General features: G+C 45.5%; 1 protein-coding gene across 1 annotated transcript; it reads left to right on the forward strand.

The window, feature by feature from the left end:
• The first annotated feature begins 4,684 nt into the window (after positions 1 to 4,684).
• EPDR1 (ependymin related 1) lies at positions 4,685 to 23,009 on the forward strand. Its single transcript, XM_043984759.1, has 3 exons — positions 4,685 to 5,321; positions 20,059 to 20,267; positions 22,134 to 23,009. The coding sequence occupies exons 1-3, from the start codon at positions 5,095 to 5,097 to the stop codon at positions 22,322 to 22,324; spliced, it is 627 nt and encodes a 208-aa protein (XP_043840694.1). The 5' UTR covers positions 4,685 to 5,094; the 3' UTR covers positions 22,325 to 23,009.
• The last annotated feature ends 4,189 nt before the right edge of the window (positions 23,010 to 27,198 follow it).

A 27,198-nucleotide genomic window follows, 5' to 3' on the forward strand; every position in this document is an offset into this window, starting at 1 on the left:
CTCTCTCTCTGGCTTTGTGTTCCCAGGTCAGTAGGCACTTCCATGCTTGGTAAATCAGATTTCGTGAATCTGCTTTCTACTTCTGGCTTTTCAATCCTGTTAGGAAGAATTTGGCCAGCAGACCCCAATACGGCAATGTTTTGGTTGTGAAACCTGTGTGGCCTCATGTTTCCTGTTGGTAACTTTCTCGGTAGACTATCAAGGGAGGATGATTTTCCCTGTTATTTTGTTTTGTAGTATTGTGGTGCTAGAAAGGACTTTAGGAGGTGACCTAGTGCATCTTCTCTTTATCTAGGACAAGCATTTCTAATCTGGGGTGAAAAGACCCCAAAAGGGCCCATGGATAGATTTTCAGGTGTCCATAAACTTGGTTGGATTTGGGGGGATGACATCCTTCTTTTTGGTAACTTCTAACTGAAATGTTTCATTTCCTTCAATTATTTAAAAGTGCTTTTCTGAGAAGGGCTTCATAAGTTTCACCAGATTGCTGTAGACGTCCATGATACAAAAAAGGTGAGGAACCCTTGGTCTAGGAAGACCACAAGTCACCCATGAATCATAGTCTTTAAAGCTGGGAGGGATCTCAAAGACCATCAAATTCAACCCCTTCATCTTACAGATTCGGAAACTGAGATACAGAGAGATCAGGTGATTGGCTCAGGGTCACACAATAAATAAATGTGTCAGGATTTGAACCCAGATCTTCCTGATTCTAAGTGCAATACCCTACTTGCTATGCTAATGAAAGGCTGACCTTGATAGAAAGGTAGGAAGAGCAATAGCTATTTCTTCTGACTTCGGTTCCTCAAGAATCCAATCCAGGCGAGCTTTTGCCATAAGAGTCTGAGGGTAATGAAGAGCTTCATGTCTTCCCCTTGAAGTCTGGGAGAATCCTTTGCTTTTGTCCTAGCCCAGACCAGATGGCACCTCCTACTTCAGGTCTTTTCTCATTTCGATTCGCTTTAGAAATTACTTTGTATATATTCAATATTTTGTTTACTTGTTACATGCATTTCTGTGGTAGAATATAAGCACTCCAAGGGCAGGGACTGTTCTGGTTTTATATCTCTGGCCCCTGGCTGGGAGTCTTGTCATCAGTGCTTAATAAGCATTGCTTAATTGAGCTTTGTTGTTGCTCAGTGGTGTGCAACTCTTCATGAACCCTTTGGGGATTTTCTTGGTAGAGAGATGAGTGGTTTGGAATTTCCTTCTTCGGCTCATTTTACAGATGAAGAAATGGAGGAAAACAGGGTTAAGTGACTTGTCCAGGGTCACTCATATAGGAAGTATCTGAGGCCGGATTTGAATTCAGGTCTTCCTGAATCCAAGCCTGGTACTCTATCCATCGTACCACCTGGCTGCCCTGTGCTATGTAGCTGCTTAGGTTAGGATAAACTTAGGTTAGGATAAAGTCACATCAGATCAAAAGGACCAGGGAGTTGAGTTCTGTCTCCAGTCCACCCCAGGGCTTCAGATCTCTTTTAGAGTGGGCCATTGTATCACCAACTCTAACAGATTCTTGATCTGTTCCACAGAAAATGAAAACTCCTAGTTTTAATCCTAGATTTAATTTATGGAACTTGCCATGGCTAGTTGGAATAGAGGTATTCTTCTTCTTCCCTTAGATGTTTCTGACCTGGGAGGAGCAGATGAGGAAGGCATGGTTCCCACAGTCTTGTATTTACTGTGTCCTCCAGACAAGAGACTTCGCCTTGTTTCTAAGGCCATTCCTTAGAAGGGCAGCCTGCTATCTTTCATACTTTCACACATATAAAGATTTCATCAGACTCAAACCATAGCCTCATCTTCCCCTTGGCATTCCAAACCCCTCAAAACCTAGCCTCCCCCTTCCCTTTCAGTCTTCTTATATCTTACTCCTCAACAACTACTCTGACCGAGTGACATGGGCCTCTTGGCTTTTCCACTAGTAAGACATTTCGTCTCTTAGCTCTGGGCATTTTCTTTGGTTGTCCCCTCTGCTTGGGACCTTCTCCCTTTTTAACTCCATCCATTGACTTCCCCAGCTTCCTTTAAGTCCTAATTAAAATCCCACTTTCTACAGTAAGCCTTCCCCAATCTTCAGAATTCCAGTGCTTTTCCTGCTGTTAATTGTGTCCTATTTATACTGTCTAGAGCTTGCTTTGTATATATTTGTTTGCATGTTGTCTCCCCCATTAGACTATAAGTTCCTTGAGGGCAGAGATTGTCTTTTGCCTCCTTTTGTATTCCCAGCACTTAGCACAGTGCCTGGCACATAGTAGGTGCTTATTAATACTTCTTGATAGGGGCAGCTAGGTGGCACAGTTGATAAAGCACTAGCCCTGGATTCAGGAGGACCTGAGTTCAAATACAGCTTCAGACACTTGACTCTAGCTGTGTGACACTGGGCAAGTCACTTAACCCTCATTGCCCTGTTTTAAAAAATACTTCTTGATAGATGTTGAGCAAACCTAAAATTACAACTCAAAGCCTGTACTTTCTTTAAGCCTTGGGTCTTCAATACAAGTTTATCCTTGTACCTTAGCCCTAGATTTGTGTCTACATTAGAAGGATTTAAAGGTTAACTACCTTTCATGTTCAAGGCATTGTGCTATGTACCAGGGACACAAAGACATGGTCCCTCCCCTCAAGGGGGTTATACTCTAGAATGATACATCTGGCACACAGATCACAGAATTCTGGATCTAAAGCTGGAAGGGAACTTCTAGGTCATCTAGTCCAACCCTCTCATTCTACAGAGGAGGAAACTGATGCTGGAAGTGGTAAAATGACTTCCCAAGGTAGGAATTGGAAGATCTGGATTGGAACCCTGGCCCTCTGGAAATCTAGAACTCTTCACATTTCACTATAATTCCTCCCAGTCATTACCCTGTCAAGAAATAGAGGGTAATATGAGGAGAAGGGCAGGGCTAACAACTGCCGCTACTGGGCTTCTCTAGGGATCCCTCTGCATGCCTTCCCAACCTCTCCTGACAGTGCTTGGTCCTTCCTCAGACTGTTCTTGTGTGACAAGCAAGCCTTTTCCCCCTGCTGGGGTTTGTGTCCTCATCCATCAGGAGCACGTTTGGCAGGATGAAGTTCCCTCATATGCTTGTGTATGCTCCAGGAAATAGAGGGTTTAATGAGAGACATAAAGTTTGCTTTTGGTCAGGCAGGTTGGCTGGTTTAGGGGAAAGGATGGGCCCTGGGCAACATGGCGACCCTGCCATTGGGTGCTCCTGATGGTTGCATTAGATGATCTGTTATTTCCTTCCACTTTCACCCTTTTCCCTGCTTCTCTATCAGGCCCGGACCTAACCTCCTGCTTCCTCTACAGGCCAGCCTAGCCAGCCTCTGGACATCCCAGTCACTTTCTGGACAATTAATGGAAGAGCTAAAATGTATACTTGGCACCCGGGGTCCTCAGGGATTAGGATTCAAACATGTCTTAAGCAGTTGCTACTACACACCTCGACTCTGTGTTAAAGAAGTTCTATCAGTCTGCTAAATCCAATCTCAATAAGCTCTCCCTCCTGCCTCACCACTCCCATTGGCATACCCTGATCACCAGGCATAGTCAATCAACAAGCATTTATCAAGCATCTACTGTATCGGTTTCAGAATAATGAGGCAGCCCGGTCCCCTCTTCAACACCAGAGGTACTCAGTGTCTTTGAATGAAGGATTGGCTCTAGTAATGTTATAGGGGGCAAGAATAATTCTGTTTTGGTCTTAAGTTCCTAAGATCCAGTGGCCTGGACTCCTAGCAATAGACACAAGCTGTCAGCTGCAGGTCTGAGAATCCCAGCCAAAGAGCTAGAGAGAAGGGTGGTGAGTAGAGTGGAAAGTCCAGGGTCCTCACCTGTACAATGAGAGGGTTGACCTTGATGGCTTCTAGGGTGCTTTGCAGTGTTGTCTATAATCTAAGAAGTCAATTAGTCCATTCCATTGGACCCCAGATGGCTCAGGAGAGAGTGGGGCTGATGACTTTGAACAGCCCTGCCTCACTTAAATCCAATTCACAGAAAGTCATGACATTACCTCTCTGATGTCATGGTCCTCTTTCAGGAAAAAGGACAAACAACAAGAATAACAGATAGGGAAACGGAGGCACAGAGAGGGCAAATGACTTGCCTAAGGTGACACAGATAGTGAACTGAAGGAGCCTGAGGTCGTTTTTCACAAATATGTGGATATGATGGTTTGATCTGATTGAGAAGGTGAAAAAGCGCTTCCAATAGCCTTTAGCCCCCAAAGTAAACTCCTTGGGGCCAGAGAGATTCTCTGCAGGATCTAGCACGGTGCCTGGCGCACAGTAGCCCTGGGTCTAATGTCCTCGAAGCCTCAGTGTAAGTTATTGCACCTCTCTGAAATCCTCCCTTTCTTGGTTTGAAAAAGGAGGGGCCCTAAGGTCGCTACCAGGCCCTCCTAAAATTAAGCCGAGGGTGAATTCTCTGCCCCTGTGCTTGGGTTGGCTCCCCACCCAGTGTCCAGAGGGATGCTAAGATGCCCCTTGGGGGGGGAGGGGTGGCAGGGGCTGAGTAGAAGCTCTCGGCAGCTGGGCCCCTCCCCAGCATTTACTGCGGCAGCCCCGCCCGGCTGAGGCTGCAGCCCTCCCGCATTTGCCCGACTCTCCCTCCTCCCCCCGCCCGCACGTCCACTCTGCGGATGCCCATTGGGCTGTGACGGGCACGTTTGCCTCTGCATTTCCTGTTGGCAGCAGAGAGTCGGCGGGGGGGAAGGAAGCCGCAGTAGCAGCCGGAGCCGGAGCGGGAGGGAGCCAGCTGCGAGCTCCGTGCCCGCAGTGTCCTCCTGCTAGCTCCCTGCGCACGGGGAAGTCGGAGCCCAGGTCGCAGCTCTCTCCCGACGCGACTGGACCTCTGTCCCTCCCTCCCCCGGCAAGTGCACCGACGGGCTAGGGGAGGGAGGGGACGGCGGAGAGAGAGCCACTGCCCTTTTCTGCGTTTCCTTACCCTATCCTGCCCTGCCCTACCCTGTCCTACCTGCCCTGCCCTGCCCTGCGGTGCCCAGCCCAGCCCGGTCCTGCCCCGTCCTTAGCCTCTCTGCTCCCCAGCCCGCGCCTCTCCACCTGCGCTGTCCCCAGCGGCACTGAGGGATGCGCGCCGCGCTCCTAGTGGCTTGGCTACTGGGTGGCCTCTGCAGCTGGGAGCTGGCTGTCGGAGATCCCGGGCAGCCATGCCAGGCTCCGCAGCAGTGGGAAGGACGTCAGGTGCGCTACGATCACACCAGCGGCCGCAACACCCGTTCCCTGCTCTCCTACGATGGCCTCCAGCAGCGCATCCGCCTCCTGGAGGAGAGGAAGGCTCTCATCCCCTGCAAGAGGTGAGTGCCAGGGTCTCAGGCAGGGGCATAGGGAGAGTAGGGTGTAGTGAGGGAAGGTTTCAGTGGTGGGGAGGAACGAGGTGGGCTGCTGTGGTTAGGCGTAGGCTCACTGCGGCAAGGCGGAGGGGGAGGGGGAGGGGGAGGGGGAGTTGCATTGCCGCAAAGCTGGGGGCGCACAATGGCTAGGTAGGGAGGCGCGGGCGGGGGGGGGGATGCACTGCGGTGTGGGAAGAGGATCGTAGAAGCGCAAAGAAAGGAGGTGGGGGGGCACACTGGGGGAGGTAGGGGCCACTGCGGATTTGGGAAGGGGCCCACTTGAGAGATGCGGCAGAGAGAGGAGGTTGGGGTGGGGTGCACTGCGGCAAGGAGTGGGTGCGTTGAGGGTTTGGGGTGGGGCTCATTGAGGGACTCTGCGAAGAGAGGGGCGGGGGGCGTACTGCAGCAAGAGTGGAGGCGGGGGCTCATTGTGGAGAGACGCACAGAGAGGAGGCGGGGTAGGGGCGCAATGCGGCAAGGAGAGGAGGTGGGGGAAGGGCGCACTGCAGCAAGAAGAGGAGGGGAACACTGCGGCAAGGCGGGGAGGCGGGGGGGGGTACTGCGGCAAGGCGGGGAGGCGGAGGGGGGCACTGCGGCAAGGCGGGGAGGCGGAGGGGGGCACTGCGGCAAGGCGGGGAGGCGGGGGGGGCACTGCAGCAAAGCAGAGTAACGCACTGCGCAAGGCAGGAAGGTGGGGGGAGCACTGCAGTGAGGCGGGGGCGGGGGGCTCGTTGCAAGTGGGGGAGGGGCGCCCTGCGGGGTGTGCGGGAGTGCACCGTGGGGTTCGGAGAGGTTGGGGTGGAAGTAGCGCTTCCAGGTCCAGGGAAGAGGTTTGGGGGACCGCAATTAGCACGGCACTTCAGGTTGCGTGGTCGGGGTGCATTGCAGAGGCAGGAGACCACTGCGGGGCTCGGGAAGGCTGAGGGCGTGGGGTTGCGGGAGGATAGGGTGGGGGGAGGACCCCTGCACCTGGACTGGCTTTTCTGTCTGTCTGTAGTTTTTCCTTTGGGGGAGCAGAGCTGGGGGAGGGGGAGGGGACTCCTTTTCACTTCAGATCCCACTGGGAAAGGACCAGGCTCGCCCCCTCTTTAACATTTAAGGATTACTTATCCTGGCTGGGGCGTTGGGGCGTGGGGCTGGGAGGTGGGGTTGGAAAGGGGGGCAGGGGAAGAAGCCAATGGAAATGTACGCAGTCATTTATTTGGTCGGGGTGGGACCTGTCCTTGCCCAGTCTCAGTTGCGGCTCTTAGTGACTCGGGTTTTCTTTGGTGACAAGCTTTGTCTTCTTTCTGCCTGCCTGCAGCAAATGCCCGACTGGGCGGGGCAGCCGCCCCTCCCTCTGCAGGGGATGTATTGTCTGCAAGGGCTGCTAGGGCGAGAATTCCGGGCTCTGTAGACCAGCCCCCTTCCTCCGCCTGGCATCTCGCCTCTGGAAAATTGGGGCGATGGGGTACTTCCTTTTGAGCAACCAGCGCTCCCTACTCCTGCCCTTTCCAGGCTCCCTGGCATCCGCCGCCCATGGCTCTTCTATTTATATCCCGGGGGTAGGCCTCGTGGAAATTTTCCTGGGATGGCTTCAGGTGACACAAACAGGAGTCCAAGGCGTTAGGTAGACTCTTCCGCAGCCTGGCACAAAGCCGGTCTTCAGGGACAGCGTCCCCACGACAGGGAAACGTCCAGATGACAGAGCAGTCAATGGAAATGTATTAGAGCCCTTTCTTCCGGGGCGGGGGGTGGGGTGGGGTGGGGTGGAGGGGGGCGCAGGAACAATTAGGAAGCAGAAGCTAGGGGTGACAGGAACTTGAGAAGGAGTGCATAGCACCCTTTACAAACCCCTGCGCCCTCGTTGTTAAGGTGATGCTGGGTGGAGGAGGGAATAGGACTGGTGAGGGAGAGACCTTAGAAAAAGGTAGAGCAGGGATTTCGAGTTGGCTTGTGTTCCAAGCTCACGATTTTACAGGACGGCTTGAGAGGTTAATCAGAGCTGACTTTTTTTTTTTACCCAGAATACCTCGACAAACATTACATCACTCGATTTCTCACAACATTATATGCTATGAACACCCCCATTTTACAGATTCAGAAACGGAAGCCTAAGAGAGATTAAGAGACTTGCCCAGGGCTTCACAACTAGTGTCTGAGGTAGGATTTGAACCCAGATCTCCGTGAATCTAAGTTTAGCCTACTTTCCCATAGACTAGTGGCAGCTTATGGGCACTTGAACTCGGGGTCTTAGATTCCAAATACAGTCATTCCTTTGAGTGGCTCTTAGATATTGACTGGGAGAGAAGAGAGATCAGATCATTCTAGACCAGAAAAAGGAGAGCAGCATAGGCTGCTCCCACTGTGCGCCTTGGTTTGCCGAGAAAGGAATTCTTACAGCTGGGAGGGCCCTCAGCAGCCATCTACCCCTATACCTGAAAGGCACCCCACCCCCCACAAGCGATTTTGAACTTTAGTTCTTCCAGGTCCCATTCTGCCCCTTGGCTGGCTCCATTTTGGGGTCTCTCTATAACGGAGCTTTTCTTTCCCTCTATCCTAAACTGGCCCCTTAACAACTTTCCCCTCATTGCTTCTAGTTTTGCCCTCTGGGTACAACAAGGCAGAAAAAAGCTAGTTCTTCCTGCCCTTTAAGTAGGTGAAGACAGATGTACCTGACATGCACCACCTGAGTTCAGTTATCTCCAGATTAAACATCCACAATTCATTGTACTGGTTCTTATTTGAGAGGTCATACACCATCTGGGCCTCTCTCCTCTGAAAAGGGTCTTCTACTTTAACCCCATTAGAGGGACTGAGCACGTGACTCTGAGCCAAGCAGAGTGTGGAGGCACTGCCCCTCCTTAGCCCTGAAAACTAGGAGTCTCAGTGCAGCGAAAGATGGCACCAGCCCTTTGGACATCACCCTGCTGACTCTTATTGAGTTTGCAGTGCACTGACCTCCTCAGGGCCCCAGACACACTGCTGTCTCATCAGGCCTTCTCATCCCTTTCTTGTCAAGTTCCTTTTGGACCCAAATGTAAGACTTTACATATATTCTCATCGAATTTAACCCGATTACCCCAAATGCTTGAGCCTATCAACATCTTACCTGACCTAGAGTCGAAGCATGATGCTCAGGGATCAAAAGAATTTAAATTGGAGAGAGTGGGAAGGGACGGTGAGGCTTAGAATGCTAGGAGAAGTCTGAGATCAGCATAGCAGGAAACAGAGAGCCGGGATAGGCTTTTGGGTGTTATTTTTTTATTTTTATTTTTTGCAGGGCAGTGGGGGTTAAGTGACTTGCCCAGGGTCACACAGCTAGTAAGTGTTAAGTGTCTGAGGCTGGATTTGAACTCAGGTCCTCCTGAATCCAGAGCCAGTGCTTTATCCACTGCACCACCTCACTGCCTCTTTTGGGTGTTATTTGAATGTATCATTCTGTCAGCAGGCATCACTGAAGTCCCGAGTACCAAGCCCTTGCTCTCAAGGGTCTTATAATCCATCTGGAGAGGCAAACTTTTGATGCATGAAATAGGAGATGGTACAGGTTGGTAATGAGGCCTTTATGGTATGGTGCAGATGGATTCCAGTTGTTTATAGGGTTCTGAGGAAAGAGGATAGAATCATGAAGACTAGAGAAAGCAATGAAGACTTCAGGGGAGAAGTGGGGATGAAAGAGGGGCAAAGCTGAGATGGATGGGCACCAGGGAACAAGATACTTTGGGCTTGGAGAGTTATGTGAGAGAAGACAAAGCAAATGGCTGTCCCTGGAATGGTGAAGAGACCAACTTAGCAAGAACGGAGACAGGAATCTGGGGAGTGCGGTTAGATTATGCAAGCCTTGGAGTTCAGGGAAGGAGTTGGGCTGATACGGTGGGAAGAAAGGAGTTTCTGGAGGATTTTTGAGAAGATAACAAGGAATCGTGAGAGTCAAGGGGACACAGTGTATAGCCTGTTAGATGTGGAGTCAGGAAGACCAGGGATCAAATTTTGCTTCTGACATTAACTGGCTTTGGGACCTTAGGAAAGTGACCAAACCTTTCTGAGCCTCAGTTTCCTTCTCTGTAGCAGAAGTTAATATTTATATAACACTTTAATCATATAATCTAATTTGGTCCTCACAAAGACCCCATGAAGTATATGCAATGATTATTACCATTTTACAGATGAGAATGCTGAGTCTCACTTGCCCAGGTTCACAAAGCTAGTAAATGTCTGAGAAGGTTTCAAATTCCAGGCTCTATGTCCAATCCTCCTACATACTGCTTCCCCTCTGTAAAATGGGGGCCAGTAATAGCTCACGTGTAGTTGTGAAGTTCAGATGAGATGTTTGATAAAACACATTGTGAACTTTAAAGTACTATGTAAATGACAATTAGTGATTTTTTTTATTTTAGATTTTTTTTAAACTGAGACTTTTTTTTTTGTGGGGCAATGAAGACTAGGTCACTTGTCCAGGGTCACATAGCTAGTAAGTGTCAAGTGTCTGAGGCCAGATTTTAACTCAGGTCCTCCTGAATCCAGGGCCCGTGCTCTATCCACTGCGCAACCTAGCTGCCCCCAAAATTGAGACTTTAAAAAACATTCTGACCCCCTGCCCACCGAGTCTTCCCTCGAAACAAAGAAAGTGGGGGTGGGGTGGTTGTGCTCAGCAAAACTAACCTCATGCAGACTGTCTTTGCCAGTATGTATAGGTAGTGCTCCTTGCTTCCAACCCTGGAAATAGCCCCTCCAGCCTCAGGCTGTGCTATCCAGCAGAATTAAATTCTCTGCACCCCGACCCTCTGGGAAAAGAAATGGCCAACAGATCCATCGATTTCCTGAATAGATTGTGAACCTGATCCCTCTAAAAACAACAACAAAAAAGATCTATAAAGGGACATTGGGGAGATCTCAACATTTTTTCTAATTTAGAAAAATTTGAAAAACATTCTTCGTTTTTTAATTTTGAATTCCAACTTTTCTCCCTCCCTCTGGCCCCTCCTCTACTCGCTGAGAAGGCAAACAATATGAGATCAATTAGGGATGTGAAATCAGACCTCAGCATATTTCAATTTGAGTATCAGAGGCATGATGCAGAAGGCAAAGTCAGCATTGAAAAACAATCTGTGAATTTTGCTGTCTGAAGTCTTGAGGACCCAAGGCTCAATGAGTGCTGGTTTGTGTCCAAAGGGGAAGGTCAATACAATATTTCTGTTCTAACAAGATTATAACAATCATTTAGATGCAAGTGAACCACTTTTCGATGTCGTTCTCATCATTGTCCACAATGGGAGCTGCAGCTGACTGTGGGAATGTGGCTGTGGAGTGAGATTGCCACATGGATCCTGTCTTTTCCAGAAAAGACCTGGGCCCTTTGGCGAACAATCACGGGTATTCATTCAGTGGTAACTGAAATGGGGGGGGGGGCCCTCCAGGAAGCCAGTAGGTGACAGGCCTGTGATGAGAGTGCAGCATGAATTAAAAACAAAAAACGAACAGAAAACTGAGCTCTAGAATTGTAGCATCTTTCTTGTTCTTGAGAGCTCCAGTGAGGCCTATGTTCAGTTTCTCAGAATGGAATCTACTGTAGTTTGGTGTTTAATAGTTCTTTTTTATGGGATGAAAGGACCCTATTCTATCAGAGACTTAGAGCTGGAAGAGACGTCAGAGGCCACATAGTCAAACCCTTTTTGTTTTGTAGGTGGGATGGCCCAGGAAGTAAGGCAGAGCCTGGATTCCAACCAGGTGTCCCATGTCCACATTCAACCCTCTCCACTTCCTCTTCTCTCTGATCAAGGCACCCATGCCCTGGATCTGATTCCGATCCTCTCCCACATACCCAGAGGAGCAGAACCCTCACATGTCCAAGCCTCCTCTCATTCCTGGTTGAGACAAGGGATAACCCTCCTGGCTGCCTCTCTGATGGAGAGAGAGAGAGAGAGAGAGAGAGAGAGAGAGAGAGAGAGAGAGAGAGAGAGAGAGAGAGAGAGTGTGTGCGCGTGTGTGTGTGTGTGTGTGTGTGTGTGTGTGTGTGTGTGTGTGTGTGTGTGTGTGTGTAATTCCCCTGGCTTCTTGAAGCCTGTGCCCAGGGGTTCCGGTGCTGGCCATTCCTGCCCCATGGCACCGATTTTGTACATCATTTGCATGTACTTTTAGGCACATTTTTTTTCTGTAATTAAATGTAAGGTCCTTGAGGACAAAGTGCTGTTTTACACACAAGAAGGCTGAGGCCTCATTAGGCAAATTGACTTGCTTGATCTTACACACGTAATGAACTCAGGTTCTCTGCCTCCAAGACCAGTGCCCTTTCTATGGAATCATAATAGTAGCTTCTCCATGGTTACTGGACTATTTCTTGAGTGTCAGAAAAGGGATTGGAACCCTGGCCTCTTCTAACTCTAAAGTCAGAGTTCCTTTTTAATTGTTAATTTTTTTTTGTGGGTAAGTAAGGGTTAAGTAATTTGCTCAGGGTCACACAGCTAGTAAGTATCAAGTGTCTGAGGTCACATTTGAACTCAGGTCCTCCTGAATCCAGGGCTGGTGCTTTACCCACTGTGTCACCTAGCTCCCCCAGCCAGAGTTCTTTTAAACAATATTCTTTTGATGCTCTAAAAACCCATAATTGTCACTTGCTGCCCCCTCACCAACAGAGTCCTCCCTTGTAACAGAAGAGCTCATTTTTTAAAAGAGCTCATTTATGCGAAACAAAGCAATATACTAGCTATTTCTGAAAGTGTATGCCTCCTTTCACATATGTAGCCCACCACACTCCCTCTCATAGCCAGGGACAAAACCAGGAGGATGAAAGAATTCCTGGAGGGGCAGATTGGAGAGAAATCTCCGAGAAGGACTTGAGCATCCAAAGGGCTTTGCAAATGTGCTGCCCTATATGCAAGGTCTCCCAAAGCTTTGTGCTTCTGGGTCCACAGGTGTGGCTGGTCAGGGGTGTTCACTGCATAAAAGCTACATGGTGTCCAGATGCAGTCACTGTTGATCCTCAGGGAAAACAGAACAATGCAACAAAACAGGAATTTAGCTGCTCGAACCCCCAGTGACTGTTTGAAGAGGGGACCCAGTTGCCGCTTTGTGCTTGCTACTGAATTGAAAAGTGCATTTGCAAGTTGGCTCAGTTTTTTTTTTTAACTTCATGTTTGTCCTGTAAATGGTTTGGAAAAGTACCACCAACTGTTGCTGTGGAATGGTCCAGCCTTTCCTGGCTCTGTATGGAAAATATGAAATCACTTGATAAGCCTAGGAGATCATGCTGCCCCCTGCAGTGGGAATGGAAGGGCTCTGACTTATACTTCTTTGCTTTGGGGGTTTTCTCTCCTCCTGGCCTCTTATTTTAACTTAAAAATTTGAAACAAGGAAAAGATTCAGTACTTAGGATGAATGAAAAGAAGTCCTTATTAGGCAGTTACTGTGTGCCAAGTTCTAGGGTTACAAATAGACAAGTGGGCGCTCCCATTTTAATGGGGAAGACACCACCAGTCAGAGGGAAGGGCCCTTGGGCCTAAGGGAGTGGTGTCAAGGGTCAAGGTAGAAGGTAAGGTAAATGTCTCTTTTTAAATGTCATTTCTACTGATATGCTAATATCCAACTCTGGCGTTGAGCCATCCAATAGTGTCTAGGATTTTGGTGGTACTTTCTTTTCTCTCTCTTCAGGAGCTGCAGCTGCTAAGAAGGTGGGGGCCGAAGTTTGTCCCGAGGCAGTTGCCAGGTCACCTCTCCACAGGGGTTATTTGTATGGTTGAAGGCTTTAGGGTCTGGCTGGAAGCAGGGCTGATGATCTGGTGATCTGGTGGGTGCCACTACTCCCAGGCTGCCCAGTGGCACTTGGCCAGGGGTCAGTGTTGGTGGTAATGGAGATAGTCGGTCCATTTCTGTACAAATGTTGTTCCTCTCAATGATGGTTGTATGGGGTAAGCATGTCGGCCTGGGATGGGTCAGGGAGGGAAAGGGAGATGGTTTGCTGACTCATATCTTTGAGATGTTGAAAGTGCGAATAGTGGATGGATCTGTGTGTTGCCCTTTTGGGAGGACATGGATGATGGTCCCACGGGATGGGCAAACAAGTTGGGTGGGTTTGATCTGTATCATCAGTGGGAACTGCCAAATGGAGAAGATTATGGCTCCATTCGAGTAAGTGAATATGCAATTAGCCACCCATGGGTGGCATGGTAATAATAATAGCTGGCATATAGAGAGCACTTTAAAGTTTTCAAAGTATTTTATAGATGTTGATTAATCCTCAAAACAAATCTCTGAGGTAGGTGCTATTATCATTCCCATTTTATATATGAAGAAGCTGAGGCATGGTTGTGTGCCTAGGATGACACAAGTAATAAGGCTTTGAGGCAGGATTTGATTTGAACTCATGACTTTCTGCCTCCTGAACCACCATCCTGCCAATTAATGTGTATTAAGAGTTTGATTTTTCTTTTAAGTGATGCAACCTGAGTGAAATGGTAAGTGGAATCATTTGCACCAACACTAGTCAACTTTAATCAATGGATCCTTTGAAGATAGCTCTTAGCTCACACAGGATGCAGATGAGCTTTGATTGAAGTAATTTCAGCTCCAGATGCTTATACTGTGCTTGCTATTTGCAGAGGACTTTGTTGCATAGTGGGGAGGATGCCAAATCCTAATGACAGACACAGAGTATTTTAAGCCTTTAAAGTGCTTGACGCACATTATCTCATTGAGGCATCAGCATCACATACTCCTAGTATCACTTGTCCCCATTTTATAGATCAAGAAACTGTCCCCAAGAGGTACAATGACTTCCTAGGTCCACATATCTAAGTGTTAGAAGCCGGTCTTAACCCAGAGTTCCTCCTACCTCTAAGTTCAGTGCTTTCTTTTTTCTTTTCTTTTTTTTTGGTGGGGCAATTGTTAAGTGTTAATTGTTAAGTGACTTGCCTATGGTCACACAGCTAGTCAGTGTCAAGTGTCTGAGGCCGGATTTGAACTCAGGTACTCCTGAATCCAGGGCCGGTGCTTTATCCACTGTGCCACCTAGCCGCCCCTAGTTCAGTGCTTTCTTAAAGCTGTCTCACAATCAATTCCTTGCCTTGATTGAATTTACCCTTTAATGGGAGAGCTAAGACAAGTCACAAATTACTAGACTTTTGTTAAATTGAACTGAATTCTGAGTCAAAGTAGGTGTTGATGAGAGCACAAGGGCAGACAGAGCTCTTTTTAAAATTTTATTTATTTTTTTTAAATGGGGCAATGAGGGTTAAGTGACTTGCCCAGGGTCACACAGCTAGTAGGTGTCAAGTGTCTGAGGCCAAATTTGAACTCAGGTCATCCTGAATTCAGGGCCGGTGCTTTATCCACTGTGCCACCTAGCTGCCCCCAGACAGAGCTCTTTATGAGAGGGAAAGAAAGGGAAAGAAGCTTCAAATGACAGAACCAACACTCCTATAGCCATTCAAGCTATGTACTTTACACACTTCTCATTGGAGAATCACAGCAGTCAGGTCAGGTCGATTCTATAGGCCTCATGCCCATCTTACAGATGGGGAACCTGAGTTTCAGAGAATTAAGCACCTGGAAAAGTGCCTTACACATAGCAGGCTCTTAGTAAATGCTTCTTGATTGGTTGATTGACTCACCAAGCTACTAAATATCAGAGTTGGGATTTGAACCCTGGTCTTTCTAACTCCCACCATTTTCTTCCACCAGACTTTCCAGTTGGAAAAATAAGAGGAGGATGGTATTTGAGCTCAGCAGAATTCCATCAGGTGGAGTTGGGGTTGGGGGAGGGCATTCTAGGCCTAAGGAAACTTAGAAACGAAGGTATAGAACTGGGGATGCAGGTTGTGGTTGGGAAACTGTGGGTCCCCAGTTTGTGTGGGGCACAGGGCATAGACGATGTCAAAGTAAGACCTCAGGAGTAGCATTTGGGAGAATGTTTTTGCCCTGAAATAAATGTCTACTCCCCAGTTCTCATTTCCAGTGTTCCGCATATCCAAACATATCCTTGGACAACGCTTTCAGAATTCTTTGCCATTATTTTATCTTTTGAACTCATATAACAGTTGAGGAGGCCGGTCATTTCAGAAATCTTAAAAATGAACTTGGAATCATCATTGGATTTGGGTTGTTAGGCACCGGCTCCAACAGGAAGCCATCTGACATGGACACAGATCATTATTTTGAAGACATCTTTTTCCTTCATGCCTCATCCTAACTCCAGGGTGTAACCTCAGCTTCAAATGCATCAGGAGGGGCAAATGGCCCCAGCTCAGGGCTTCTTCTGGAGAGTCCCAGAGTAGGGGCTGACCAGACATCGGAGCCAGGCATTACTAATTTATTGGGTTGCATTTTAAGCAAGTAAGGCCGTCCAGATTCTCCCACAAGAGCCAAAGTCCTTTTTGCAATCAGACTAAGATTTCTTCTGGGCCCCTCTCTTTATTTTGAAGGATTGGGTTAGTGTTATGTGGAGTAGAGAGACTTTCACCCCCATAAGATAAATGACCTCTCTTTTAGTTATGTCTTAGGGGCAAGCATGGATATCTTTAATCAATCCAGAAGTATTTATTAAGTGCTTACTATGTGCCAGGCACTGTGCTAGATTCTGGGGGTATCAATATAACAAAGTACACAATCTCTACCCTCGAGGAGCTCCTGTTTTATCCAGAAAGACCGCATGTCTACATATACATAAATCCAGAGGAAGCACAAATACAGAGTCATGAAATTCAGTGTCGCTGTGTGTGGGGGGGCATCAGATGTACACAGTGGCACTTGTGCTTCCTCCTGAAGGAAGAGAGGAGACCTCCGTGGTTCAGGTGAGAAAGGAGTGCATTCCAGGCACTAGGGAAAGTTTATACAAGGCCCCTGAGCCAGGAGTTTGCTTAGGAATCATAGAACATGGGGAGAAGGCACGTCTGATGGAGCTGGGGGTCGCTTGGGAATAGCTTGTAAAAGGCTTTCAAAGCCAAAAAGAAGAGTTCATATTTTATTCTAGAGACAATAGGGGCAGAATACAGTTGGAGCTATCATTTCCCTATTCTTGGAAATGGTTTCTGTCTTAATGCATCCCATGTTTGCATTAGCTCTCTTGGCTACTCCCTTGTTTGTTAACCCATATTAAGCTTGGAGTCCAATTTAATACCCAGATTTTTTTTCTCAAAACAATTCCTTTATAACCATTCTTCTTCCATCTGATACCAGCAAAGTAGATTTTTTTTATGTCCAAGATTTTGCATTTATCCCTATTGAAGATCAGCTTCCTTGATTTAGCCCAATCTTTTTAGTATTGCCTCTGTCATCTAGTGTGTTAAGCAGCCCTCCCAGATTGGTGTCATCAGGCAATATGATGAGCATGTCACCTATGGCTACATCCAAAGTATTGATAAAAATGCTACCCAGCGTAGGGCCAAACACAGACCCTTGGGCTATTCTACTGTGGATATTCTGCCACATCAAAGATGATCTATCGATGACTACTCTTTGACTCTAGCTAGCCAACATGTTGCCAGTCCATCTGATTCTGTTATCTAATCCATCTTCCTCCATTTTCTCCACAGAAACAGTATGAGATACTTGACCAAAATCTTTGCTAACCTCTGCTTAATCTATCCCCACAACCTCACCTGTTAATTTACTCATTTTACTAAAAAAGGAAATAAGGTGAGTCTGGCATGACCTTTTCATGTTGAAGCCAGGCTAGCTCTTTGGAATCACCACTTTCCTTTATAGATACTCACCAGTGATCTCTTTAATGATTCATTCTAGAGTTTTCCTAGTAAGAAAAGTCAAGCTAAGTGGCCTGTAGTTTGCAGATTCTGTTCTTTACCCCCCCCCCTTTTTTTTAAATTGGGACACCATTTGCCCTTCTCCAATTGCATAGTCCCTTTCCAATTTTCCTTTAGCCTTCATGTGTCATTGACAATGGCCCAGGGGTCACATCTGTTATTTCTTTCAGAACTTGAGTATACAGTTAATCTATTAAGGGCACCTAAGTGTTCTCTAACTATTTACTGCCTTATTTATTTTGAGCATCAATTCCCTATTAGTCATTTTTGTTCTCTTATTGCCACTGTAAAGATAAGTCTCTCTTGGAAAAACATAAATCAAATAAGAATTCAACAGTTTCTCCTGACTTTTATCAGTTATCATCATCTCATCCACCCCAAGCAAAAGTCCTCTCCCTTCTGTGACCTTCTTTTTCTCCCAATATAACTTAACACTTCTTTGTGGTCCTTAGTTTCCCTCCTGACACTGTTTTATTTACAAGACAGTTCAGCATACTAATTCAGGAAGGCAGGGTGTCAACTAGAATTTACTAAGCACCCCATGTATCAGACATTGTTCATTGAATGAAATAGTCCCTGTATTCAAAGAATTTCCATCATTTGGGAAGAAGCAATATGTACCTATAAGCCACAAACATTGATACAAAACATGACACATAATATATGTGCATATATGGTGGTGATTAGAAAAGGCTTTATATATAAGTAGAGTTTTGGAGGAAATAAGGGATTCTAAGAGGCAGAGGTGGTATGGGGGTAGGCATTCTGGGCATGGAGGATTGTCAGAAAATGGAGTGTCACCTGTTGAAGAACAAGAAAGAACAATGCTTTGAGAACAACAGGTCTCATCACTGTTTTTTGGGTTTTTTTGGTGGGGCAGTGAGAGTTAAGTGACTTGCCCAGGGTCACACAGCTAGTGTCAAGTGTATGAGGCCAGATTTGAACTCAGCTTCTCTTGCCACTGGTTTATATCTAATAGTGCATTCATTAAAGAGCCACCAGAGTAGGACCAGCATAAAAAAGCAGAGGTCTCCTGTTGCTTCCATATGTTGTCTATTGGTCAGTGATGTTTGCATTAATGTTCACATGAGCCTTTGTTAGGCATCTTTGATCCACCTGGGGTTGTCTCAAGTCCTTTCCCCATGCATGAAAGTGCTAGATTCTCATTTTAGACTAACACTATAGGTCTCATCTTTTGGAATTACTGTCTTTGAGTGGAAAATAAATATTTCACTCATGTGTTTTTTTTTTAGCCATACCTTTCTTTCCTTAATAAAATCCTTTAAACCTTTCCTGTCAAAATAAACACATTTTTAGTCTGGCTGCTATTTTGTTGAAAGTTCCGTCTTTGGAGATCAGTAGTTTGAGAACAGCAGACTAAGTGACATACTGTAGCAGATAGCCCTTTACAAGGGAACAGTTTACTCGGGGAGGTGGTGGTCAGTCCAGTGGCTAGCTTGAGAAAAACATTCGCTGGAAGTTGTTCATGACAGATAATGCCTTACTGTTTTACAAACTCCCCACCCCTGCCCCTAAACATTTCTGTTTAAGCAAAACCATTTCCTTAATGTATGTGAGCTCTCTGTTCATCTTTTTTCTTTGGGTGGGTGGGGGGCGGGGGAGAAAGGGGTTTATACTTGTGCTGTTTTTGATGTAGAGAGTTCCCAGTCAGGAAATTTCCTTTAATCAATGCAAGATGATACTAATTCTACAATGTCATCACAGATTGTTGCCTGGGGGGCCCTGGAAAAGAATTGAGGAAATGCAACAAGTCTCTCCCTCCTTTGAGATCTTGAAGGGGCTTTTTTTTTTCAGGGCAGTTGTGGTTAAGTGACTTGCCTAGGGTCACACAGCTGGTAAGTGTTAAGTGTCTGAGGCCAGATTTGAACTCAGGTATTCCTGAATCCAGGGCCAGTGCTTTTATCCACTGCGCCACCTAGCTGCCCCGTTGAAGGGACTTTTGAAGTCATCTCTTCCAACATCTACACTATACCGCTGAGGACACTGAAGTCCAGAGAGACCCAGGGATTTTCCTCAGGTCCGACAGGGAGTGAAAGGTAGAATCAGGATTTGAACTCACGTTCTAAAGCCAAATTTCCACTCTATTTTGCTCTATAGTTCACGATGTGCCCAAAGCACAGCTGCACTCCTGTTTTATGTATTTATATAGTTTTTCCAACCCCTTCATTTTACAGATGGGAAGACTGAGGCTCAGAAAGAAGAGGTGAGAATTGAAGCTCATTGGGAGCAGGGATAGTTTCATGTTTGTCCTTATATCCCCACTGTCTCATACAGTGACTGGCACATAGGAAACATTTAATACATTCTTTTTTTAAATTTAGAATTTTATTTCCCAAGTTACATGTAAAACCAAATTTTGACATTAATTTTTTTTTTTAAAGTGAGACAATTGGGGTTAAGTGACTTGCCCAGGGTCACACAGCTAGTAAGTGTTAAGTGTCTGAGGCTGGATTTGAACTCAGGTACTCCTGACTCCAGGGCCGGTGCTCTATCCACTGCGCCACCTAGCTGCCCCGACATTAATTTTTAAAAACTTTGTGTTCCAACTTCTCTTCCTCTCTCCTCCCCTTCAAGAACTCAAGCAATTCAATATAAATTATACATGAGCAGTTGTGCAAAACATCTCCACATTAGGCAGGTTGTGAAAGAAAAGAGACAAAAACAAAACTTCAATTAAGGAACTATCAAAAAATTATGCTTCAATCTGTTTTTAGATACCATCAGTTCTTTCTCTGTAGATGGAACATTTAATACATTCTTATTGATTGATTAAGTGAGTGGGGTGTGGGAAGGGGAAGAAACTGCCTTGGTAGGGCAAAATCCTCCAATTTCTTTCCTCATTTAAAAATCCCATTTATGTCAAAGCTCTTTGGGTTTTAAACATACAATAAACAAAACCCCCCACAAAACCATGACTGTCCTTTCTTTATGGTCCTGTCTTTCAGGTTCTTTGAATATATTTTCCTCTATCAAGATGGAGTGATGTTTCAGATTGACCAGGCCACCAAGCTGTGCTCCAAGATTGCTTTGACCGACCAATGGGATCCTCTAGATATCCCCCAAAACTCAACTTATGAAGACCAGTATTACATTGGTGGCCCTGATGACCAGATAATGGTCCAGGAATGGTCAGACAGGAAGCCAGCCCGGAAATGTAAGTGGATATCTTTTGGGCCTTCATTCTGCTGATTTCAAGCCAAAGACAGGACAGACACTGGGACAGAGGCCCTGGTTGTAACTTTTCCAAGGAAGGTGATTCTTAGGGAAATTTGAAAAGTTTACCTAACCTTTTTAGAAGGACTCCCTCCATTACATTTCCTCCATAGAAACTCCAAAGGGGTTGGCATTCAGTTCAGAGTATCACAATGTATCCACCTGCCTCTTACCTTTTCTGGTGGAGATTCCAAAAGGGTTGAATGAGGCCAGGTGGGGAACTAGACTGAAGCAGCATTTAACAAGGTCTTCCTACATGCAAAGGATTGTGCCAGTTGACCAGGACAAACGGGACTTGACTTATTGCAAAACAAATCCCTGTGAGTTGGGAACAGTAAAGAACAGAGTTTTGGACCCTTAGCAATATGCACACGTAAGGCTTCAGGGTATCCAGACATAATCTCAGGCTTTCTCTCAGATTTTCTTCTTCCTGCTCTAAGGGACTAAGTGAATATCCCCTTGGTAAGTCTGGGGAATCAATGACTCAAGAAACAATCACTAAGTGCCAGGAGCACAAAGACAAATGAAAGAGTCCTCCTGTCTTGAAGGACCATACATTCTGCTGGGGAGGTGGGGAAGGAACCTGTACACATGTAAGTAACTAGAAGAAGTCTATGTACACACACACGCACACATATATTATATACTTTCATAGACTACATAGCTTGTACTCTGAAGCTTTTGATCTTTTCCTATGAGAATTTTGGTTTCTGTTATTATACTACTAGTCCTAATAATAATGAGGAGGAGGAAGAAGAAGATGATAACTAGCTTTAAGCTTTGCAAAGCACTTTAAAAATATTTCATTTGATTCTTGTAACAACACTGAGAGGCCATTTTAATACTCGTTACAGATGAGAAAGCTGAAGCAGATAGACACTAAGTGAATTGTCCAAGGATACATAGCTAGTAAGTTTCTGAGGCTGGATTTGAACTCAGGTGTTTTCCAGCTCGAGGGTCAGCTCTTTATCCACTATGCCACCAGATGTCTCAGAGATTCAATTTTACATAAGAGGGATGGGTGGAACACAATATAAGTGTATTCAAAATGGAACTTAGAAAATACAGGACATCTCAAAAATCTTAGTGCAGTTTTAAGCTATCAAAGCTTACTAAGACTTTTGGGACATGCAGTAAAAGCAATTTGGGAGAGAGTTGCTAGTAGCAGGTGGGAATAGGACAGGAATTTGGAAAAACCTCAAGTTGGAGCTGGTACCAGAACTGAGTTTTGAAGGAAATAAGAACTTCTAAGAGGCAAAAATATATGGGATCTGGTGAACCTATTCATGTTCTGCCTATATTTTTCATACCTTCATGAACTTCCTTCAAATTATCTCAGCCTTCAGCTGTCTATATAGAAGAATCCTATTTTATTTATTTATATATCTATCTATTTACCTATTTATTTATGAGGCAATTGGGGTTAAGTGACTTGCCCAGGGTAACACAGCTAGTGTTAAGTGTCTGAGGCCGGATATGAACTCAGGTCCTCTTGACTCCAAGGCTGGTGCTCTATCCACTGAGCCACCTAACTGCCCCAGAAGAATTCTATTTTTAAAAAAATCAATTTCCATCTCAAAATTCCCTCCATTGCCTTTGATTGTTTACCAGGATTTATTTGTCTGCCTCCTTTAACTTTCTCTGTAGTTGACTCCCCCTTCATACATTATTCCCTATCCCCACAGACCACAGTATATTTCACAGAATTGACAATACCTTCTCCTTTCTTGCCCATATTCTTTCCCCTGTGATTCCTTAAAAACATCACAGCCATGAGCTTGTGTTTAGATTTCCTTCCTTCTTACAGATGAAGCATGGGTTGGCATCTATACTGTCAAGGATTGTTACCCAGTGCAAGAAACCTACACCAGGAACTACAGTGTCACCTTCTCTACTCGATTCTTTGATATCCAGCTTGGCATTCGTGACCCCTCGGTTTTCACTCCACCAAGCACTTGTGAGAGAGCCCAGACAAAAGGGATGAAGGATGCCTGCTGACCACTGACATGAGCTGCTCATAGGCTGAAACGTCACAGTAACTACTGACCTGTTGAGAAAACTACTGACATCCCCTGAAAGTTGATTGTGGCTTTTTAGGCTGTCAGAGCCTCCATGGGATAGCAAATCCTATTGTTGCTTGTATAAATGCCATCAGGTAATTGGTGCCAGCTGCTGCTTTTTTTTTCCTACTTAAGACTCAAACTGTGTTTCCACAGGTAAACTAAAATCAAAGGGGAGTAATGATGCAGGTATTCATGATCAGAAAAAAAACCCATCCTGGCTAATTTTGGTTAAAAACCACCAGCTTTTGGCCTGAATTACCCAGATGGGTTAGCTCATTTTTCAGTTTTCTTTTCCTATTTAGACATGGTTTCATTTAATGTGTTTGCTGGCTGTTCCTAAAAGTTTCTGGATAATATGCTCTGGAATAGAAAATCTGCTTGATCTTGTGATAACTATTCTGTTAAAATGTACTTGATTTTTCAGGCTAAAGAGAGAGGGAAAGGCCACTTGGTTTGGTTCACCCAACAGATTGCTAGCCTGTCCTGTGTTACCATTGTGGTCATTGGTGGGTTTGCCCAAGAGTTCTGTTAAATAGCTAAATGGGAAATGGAACATGGCATATCCCAAACATCCCATTTATTTCATAATCATCAAAACCATTAAATACATTACATGCTCATTGTGCTTTGATATTTTCTTGTCATTCAGGAAGTCGTCGATCCATTGTTTCCTTTTGCTTTCACCTCTCCACACTTGTTTCCCATTCACAGAAGTTCATTCACTCATTTGACAAGCATTTATTAATCGCTTCCTCTGTGCTAGGTGCTAAGGCTACAAAAGATGAAAATGTGATTGTCTCTGTTCTCAAAGTGCTGATATTCTGTTGGGTGGGGGGAGGGGAGAGGGGGAATCTGCACACAGATTGTCTATTGGAATCTAAGTGAGGTCCTACCCAAAGATGGTGAAGAGAATAGATGACCTTCCACAATCCTGTACAGCTTTGAGGTTGTGGTTTTCTAGAATGAACAGGTTGGTATTATGCCTTTAGCAGGAAATCAAAGATTCAGGTACCCACCAAAGGATTCTTATGTTAGTCATCCTTTGGTGAAACATTTAAATCCATAGAGTGGAAAATTCTGCAGCTAGTGAATATAGCAGACATCGGTGTATTTCCTATAAAAGAGGATTAACCAGTGCCCACAGTTCATAATGCCCTAATTTTTCAAGTAATGTAGGTTGTACAGAGCATGTACAAATATCCCCTACTTCCTCCAGACTGACTATGAGGGAGCTTTGGGGCTGATCTCTGGCTCCATATGACTTGGAGGGGGTGGTAAAGGACTTGAAATTTGAGATGATGAAGAGTCCCTTAATGGGATGCTCAGGTAAAGGAGCCACTGACACAGTGGATATACAGAAGGGATCATCCCCTCCCCCCCTCTCTTTCCCTTTCTTGGTAGAAACTCTCCAGGTGTTCTGACTGTGATGTGACTCCACTAAGGGCTCAGTATCATGGGCTGACCCCACTGCCACTCCTTACATGGCCAAACAGAGGCAGGCAGGGAATATCTGGACATGTTCATTATAACTCATGTTCCCTTAGATACCCGTGGCAACCTGAATGCTCAGGTGGGCTTATACAAAACAGGTATGCTCTTGGGAAACTTCTCTCTGATAACTTTGCTATGTCTTGTGTTTTGCCTTTACCCGGATGGTGTCTGTCTTTCTGTCTCTTTCTTCCTGTGAATATTGAAATTTTGTATATTCTTGGCTTTCCCCTAGTGGTATTTGAGTAAGCTCACATTCAGGCAACCAAAGCTACTTTGAAGCATTTTGCATATAAAATGTACTTATTCCAAGCAGAAAAGGACATAAAGAGAAGTTCCCTCTGCATCTAGTAGCAAGGTGATAAGGCCACTCTCCTTCCTTCCTAGAGGGGTCCTCATATAAACAAACTCATAACACCAATAGGGAAAGTCTCAATAGTGTTAATAGACTTCTAGAACTGCAGTGAAGACATCATCTGCATCCCATCTCCTGCCCAGAGTCCCATGCAGCTTCTCCTTCCTCGCTCTGGCTTCTGTCCGCTAATTCTGCACCTGTCTCAGCTTTAGTCTTGTTCCTGATGCTCCTGCTTATAGCTGCCGCTGCTACTGCCACTTTTGCTGCTGCTACTGCTTCTGCTGTTGCTGCTGCTGCTACTGCTGCTGCCGCTGCTTCTGCTGTTGCCGCCGCTTCTGCTTCTGTTGCCGCTGCCGCTGCTGCTTCTGCTGCCGCTACTGCTTCTGCTGCCGCTACTGCTTCTGCTGCCGCTACTGCTTCTGCGTGCTACCATGAGCTTGGATGCTTCTCTCTGCACCTACTTTTTTCGGGCATCCAGCAATGTCCGCTCTCTTCTAATCAGCACCTCCACCTAGACCCCATGGCAACATGGGAAAGTGAGTCTCTTCTCAGTCCTCTCCTCTGTTTCATATGTCTGTTAATTTGTATCCCCAGTTTAACAAGTTACAGTCCCTGCAAATTACATCTGGTGCATATAAATATATGTATGTGCTTTTGGATAGTTATTCTACACATCTATTTTTGTTACATGTAACAAAAGAGACACCCAGGTTACATGAGGATACATGATGTATACCATCCCATGGTAAAGATTCATACTATAGACCAAATACAGAGGTCAAGGGTAGGTATATATGACATGACATCGTGTCTTAGAATTGTATAGGATAGATGAATCCTATAGTACACAAATGGCTGCCACTTCCCATGTTCCCAGGGCTGCTGTAGTCAACTCTGTATTTAATGCCTTTGTCTCTCCAATGTAACAGGAGAAGAACACAGATCAAACTCACAATAGTGGTGTTCAAGCTGAGGCTTCCAACTTGCTCTGCTTAATTATCTTCTCCTTCAGTCTTGGAGTCATCAGGGCTAGAGAGTACTGACTTCTCAGGGCCAGATGCCAACTGAAGTCTTTTGTCAGAACTGGGGCAAACCCCCTCAAGGCCCGCTGGATGCTTGGGTTGTGGCTGGCCTGGCCCAGCCCACACTGCTTCCTTTCTTTCTATGCAGCAATTCTTTCTCCTGCTTCTGTTTCCATCACTGCTTGCTTCAACCTTACATGCAAAACTCACCAGGCTTTTCCAACCTTTCATTCTGTTAGAATTTGTGTTGGGTGATATCTCCATGCTGCAGTCTCACGCCCAGCCTTCTGGGAAATATAATCCAGAGAATTTTCCCCAATGGTTGAAGCTTCCAAGCATTGTGGGAACTGCAGTCCATGAATAAATTTTGTACAGTTAAAGAAAAATAAATCTGTAGTGCCTGTCCATCACATGTGAATCTTCATACACACCTCATTGATGTTCATCAGTTAGTATATAGCATACTCCCACAAGATCATACAAAATGTAAATAGGCATATACATTAGTAAGTAAACATCTACATTAGTTTCATTCCACAACCAGGCACCTAGAGTTATAGCTATATTGTACATGTTACATAGGAACACAGTATACACCAACTATGTAGGTATACTCTTACCTGTGTTCTGTCACTGGAAGTTATCTTTCTTCTTACTTCTGTAGCATCCTAAGTCATCCTAAACCCTAATCTTAGAGTCCTGGCACTTCTCTGGGGACCTGATTCCTTTAGACAAGTGATTTTCTATTTCAATCTTAACGCCAAACAAAGTGAACATTTCTATATACAAAGTAGAACAGAGAAAGAGGATTGTACATGAAAACTGTGAATCTCTCAAGTAAAGCCTACTTTTCCTTTTAAGGGTGTGTGTGTGTGTGTGTGTGTGTGTGTGTGTGTGTGTGTGTGTGCATGTGCATGTGCATGCTGCTATCTATTCTGCACCCTTTTTCTAAGACCTGCTGACCTACTGTCTGAGTTCTGACCTCCTGGATGATTTAGGCTGTAGGGCCCAATACATAACTCCTTGGGGCTTCCTCAGGGGGAATACTGGGAAGGAAATGGGTAGCCCCTGGATCCAGCCATTCCTCCATGGTTAGGCAGAGATCTCCCTTGATTTTGGCAAGCTTTCATCTTGGCAGACTTTCCAAACTCTCAAGAGGTTACTAACATGCAATTTCTCTTTTTAATTGGCCCTAAAAGTTCTCTCCCTATATGTTATCATCTGACTCCAAGTGTTGATCTGCAACTGCTGCATAGGCCCATCTCAAAGGCCCTCAGTAGCCCCTCCATCATTCTTGTCCTCCAGATAATCTGGACGGTGCCCAAATGGGCAATAGGTAGTTGCAATGTATTATTATTACAGGGCTCTTGCCGTGCTATGGAGCTGTTTTGTAGATAGGATATTTACCAGTATTTGGTATAGGGTGATTCTTGGCCAGTTCACTATCTTATGTTTTTTTTTGGACAGCAAGATTCCTTAGCAGGCTGCTATCCTCTTCCTAAATTTACTGATAGTGAACTAAGCATCGGATTCTTACTTGGTCCCCTCTGAGATTTTCTCAGCTGAGGCCAAAGCTAAGCATTAGTCTCTGTTAACTGATCTCTCTAACACCTCCTTGATGAACTTGCATTCAAAGTCTTGACTTGCTCAGAATGGATCCTGACCGGGAAACCATACCCTGCTAATACTTTTCTACAACATGTTGGCAACTGTAGAATGTTTCTGGTTTCAGTGCACGGTGACTAAGATCGTCCGCCACCACCAGAATGTTGCTCATGTTCTACCTACCTCTTTTCAAAGATAAAACGTCTATACGCACAAACTCCAAAGACTGGCTACTTGTATTCTCCAGATAAGCAGTACAAGGAAGATGTATTTTCCTTTGAACACATTGAGCACACTTAAAACTACATCCTACATCCATTTCCTTACGTGTTGGGCCAG

The sequence above is a fragment of the Dromiciops gliroides genome, chromosome 1 (assembly GCF_019393635.1).
Source record: "Dromiciops gliroides isolate mDroGli1 chromosome 1, mDroGli1.pri, whole genome shotgun sequence".
In the NCBI taxonomy this organism is placed as follows: Eukaryota; Metazoa; Chordata; class Mammalia; order Microbiotheria; family Microbiotheriidae; genus Dromiciops; species Dromiciops gliroides.

Bases quoted from the DNA above. Each gene is read 5' to 3' on its own strand.
- EPDR1 (XM_043984759.1), top strand. From the start codon at position 5,095: ATGCGCGCCGCGCTCCTAGTGGCTTGGCTACTGGGTGGCCTCTGCAGC. The intron at 5,322-20,058 runs GTGAGTGCCAGG...CCTGTCTTTCAG, and splicing joins GCTCTCATCCCCTGCAAGAG to GTTCTTTGAATATATTTTCC. The intron at 20,268-22,133 runs GTAAGTGGATAT...TCCTTCTTACAG, and splicing joins CAGGAAGCCAGCCCGGAAAT to ATGAAGCATGGGTTGGCATC.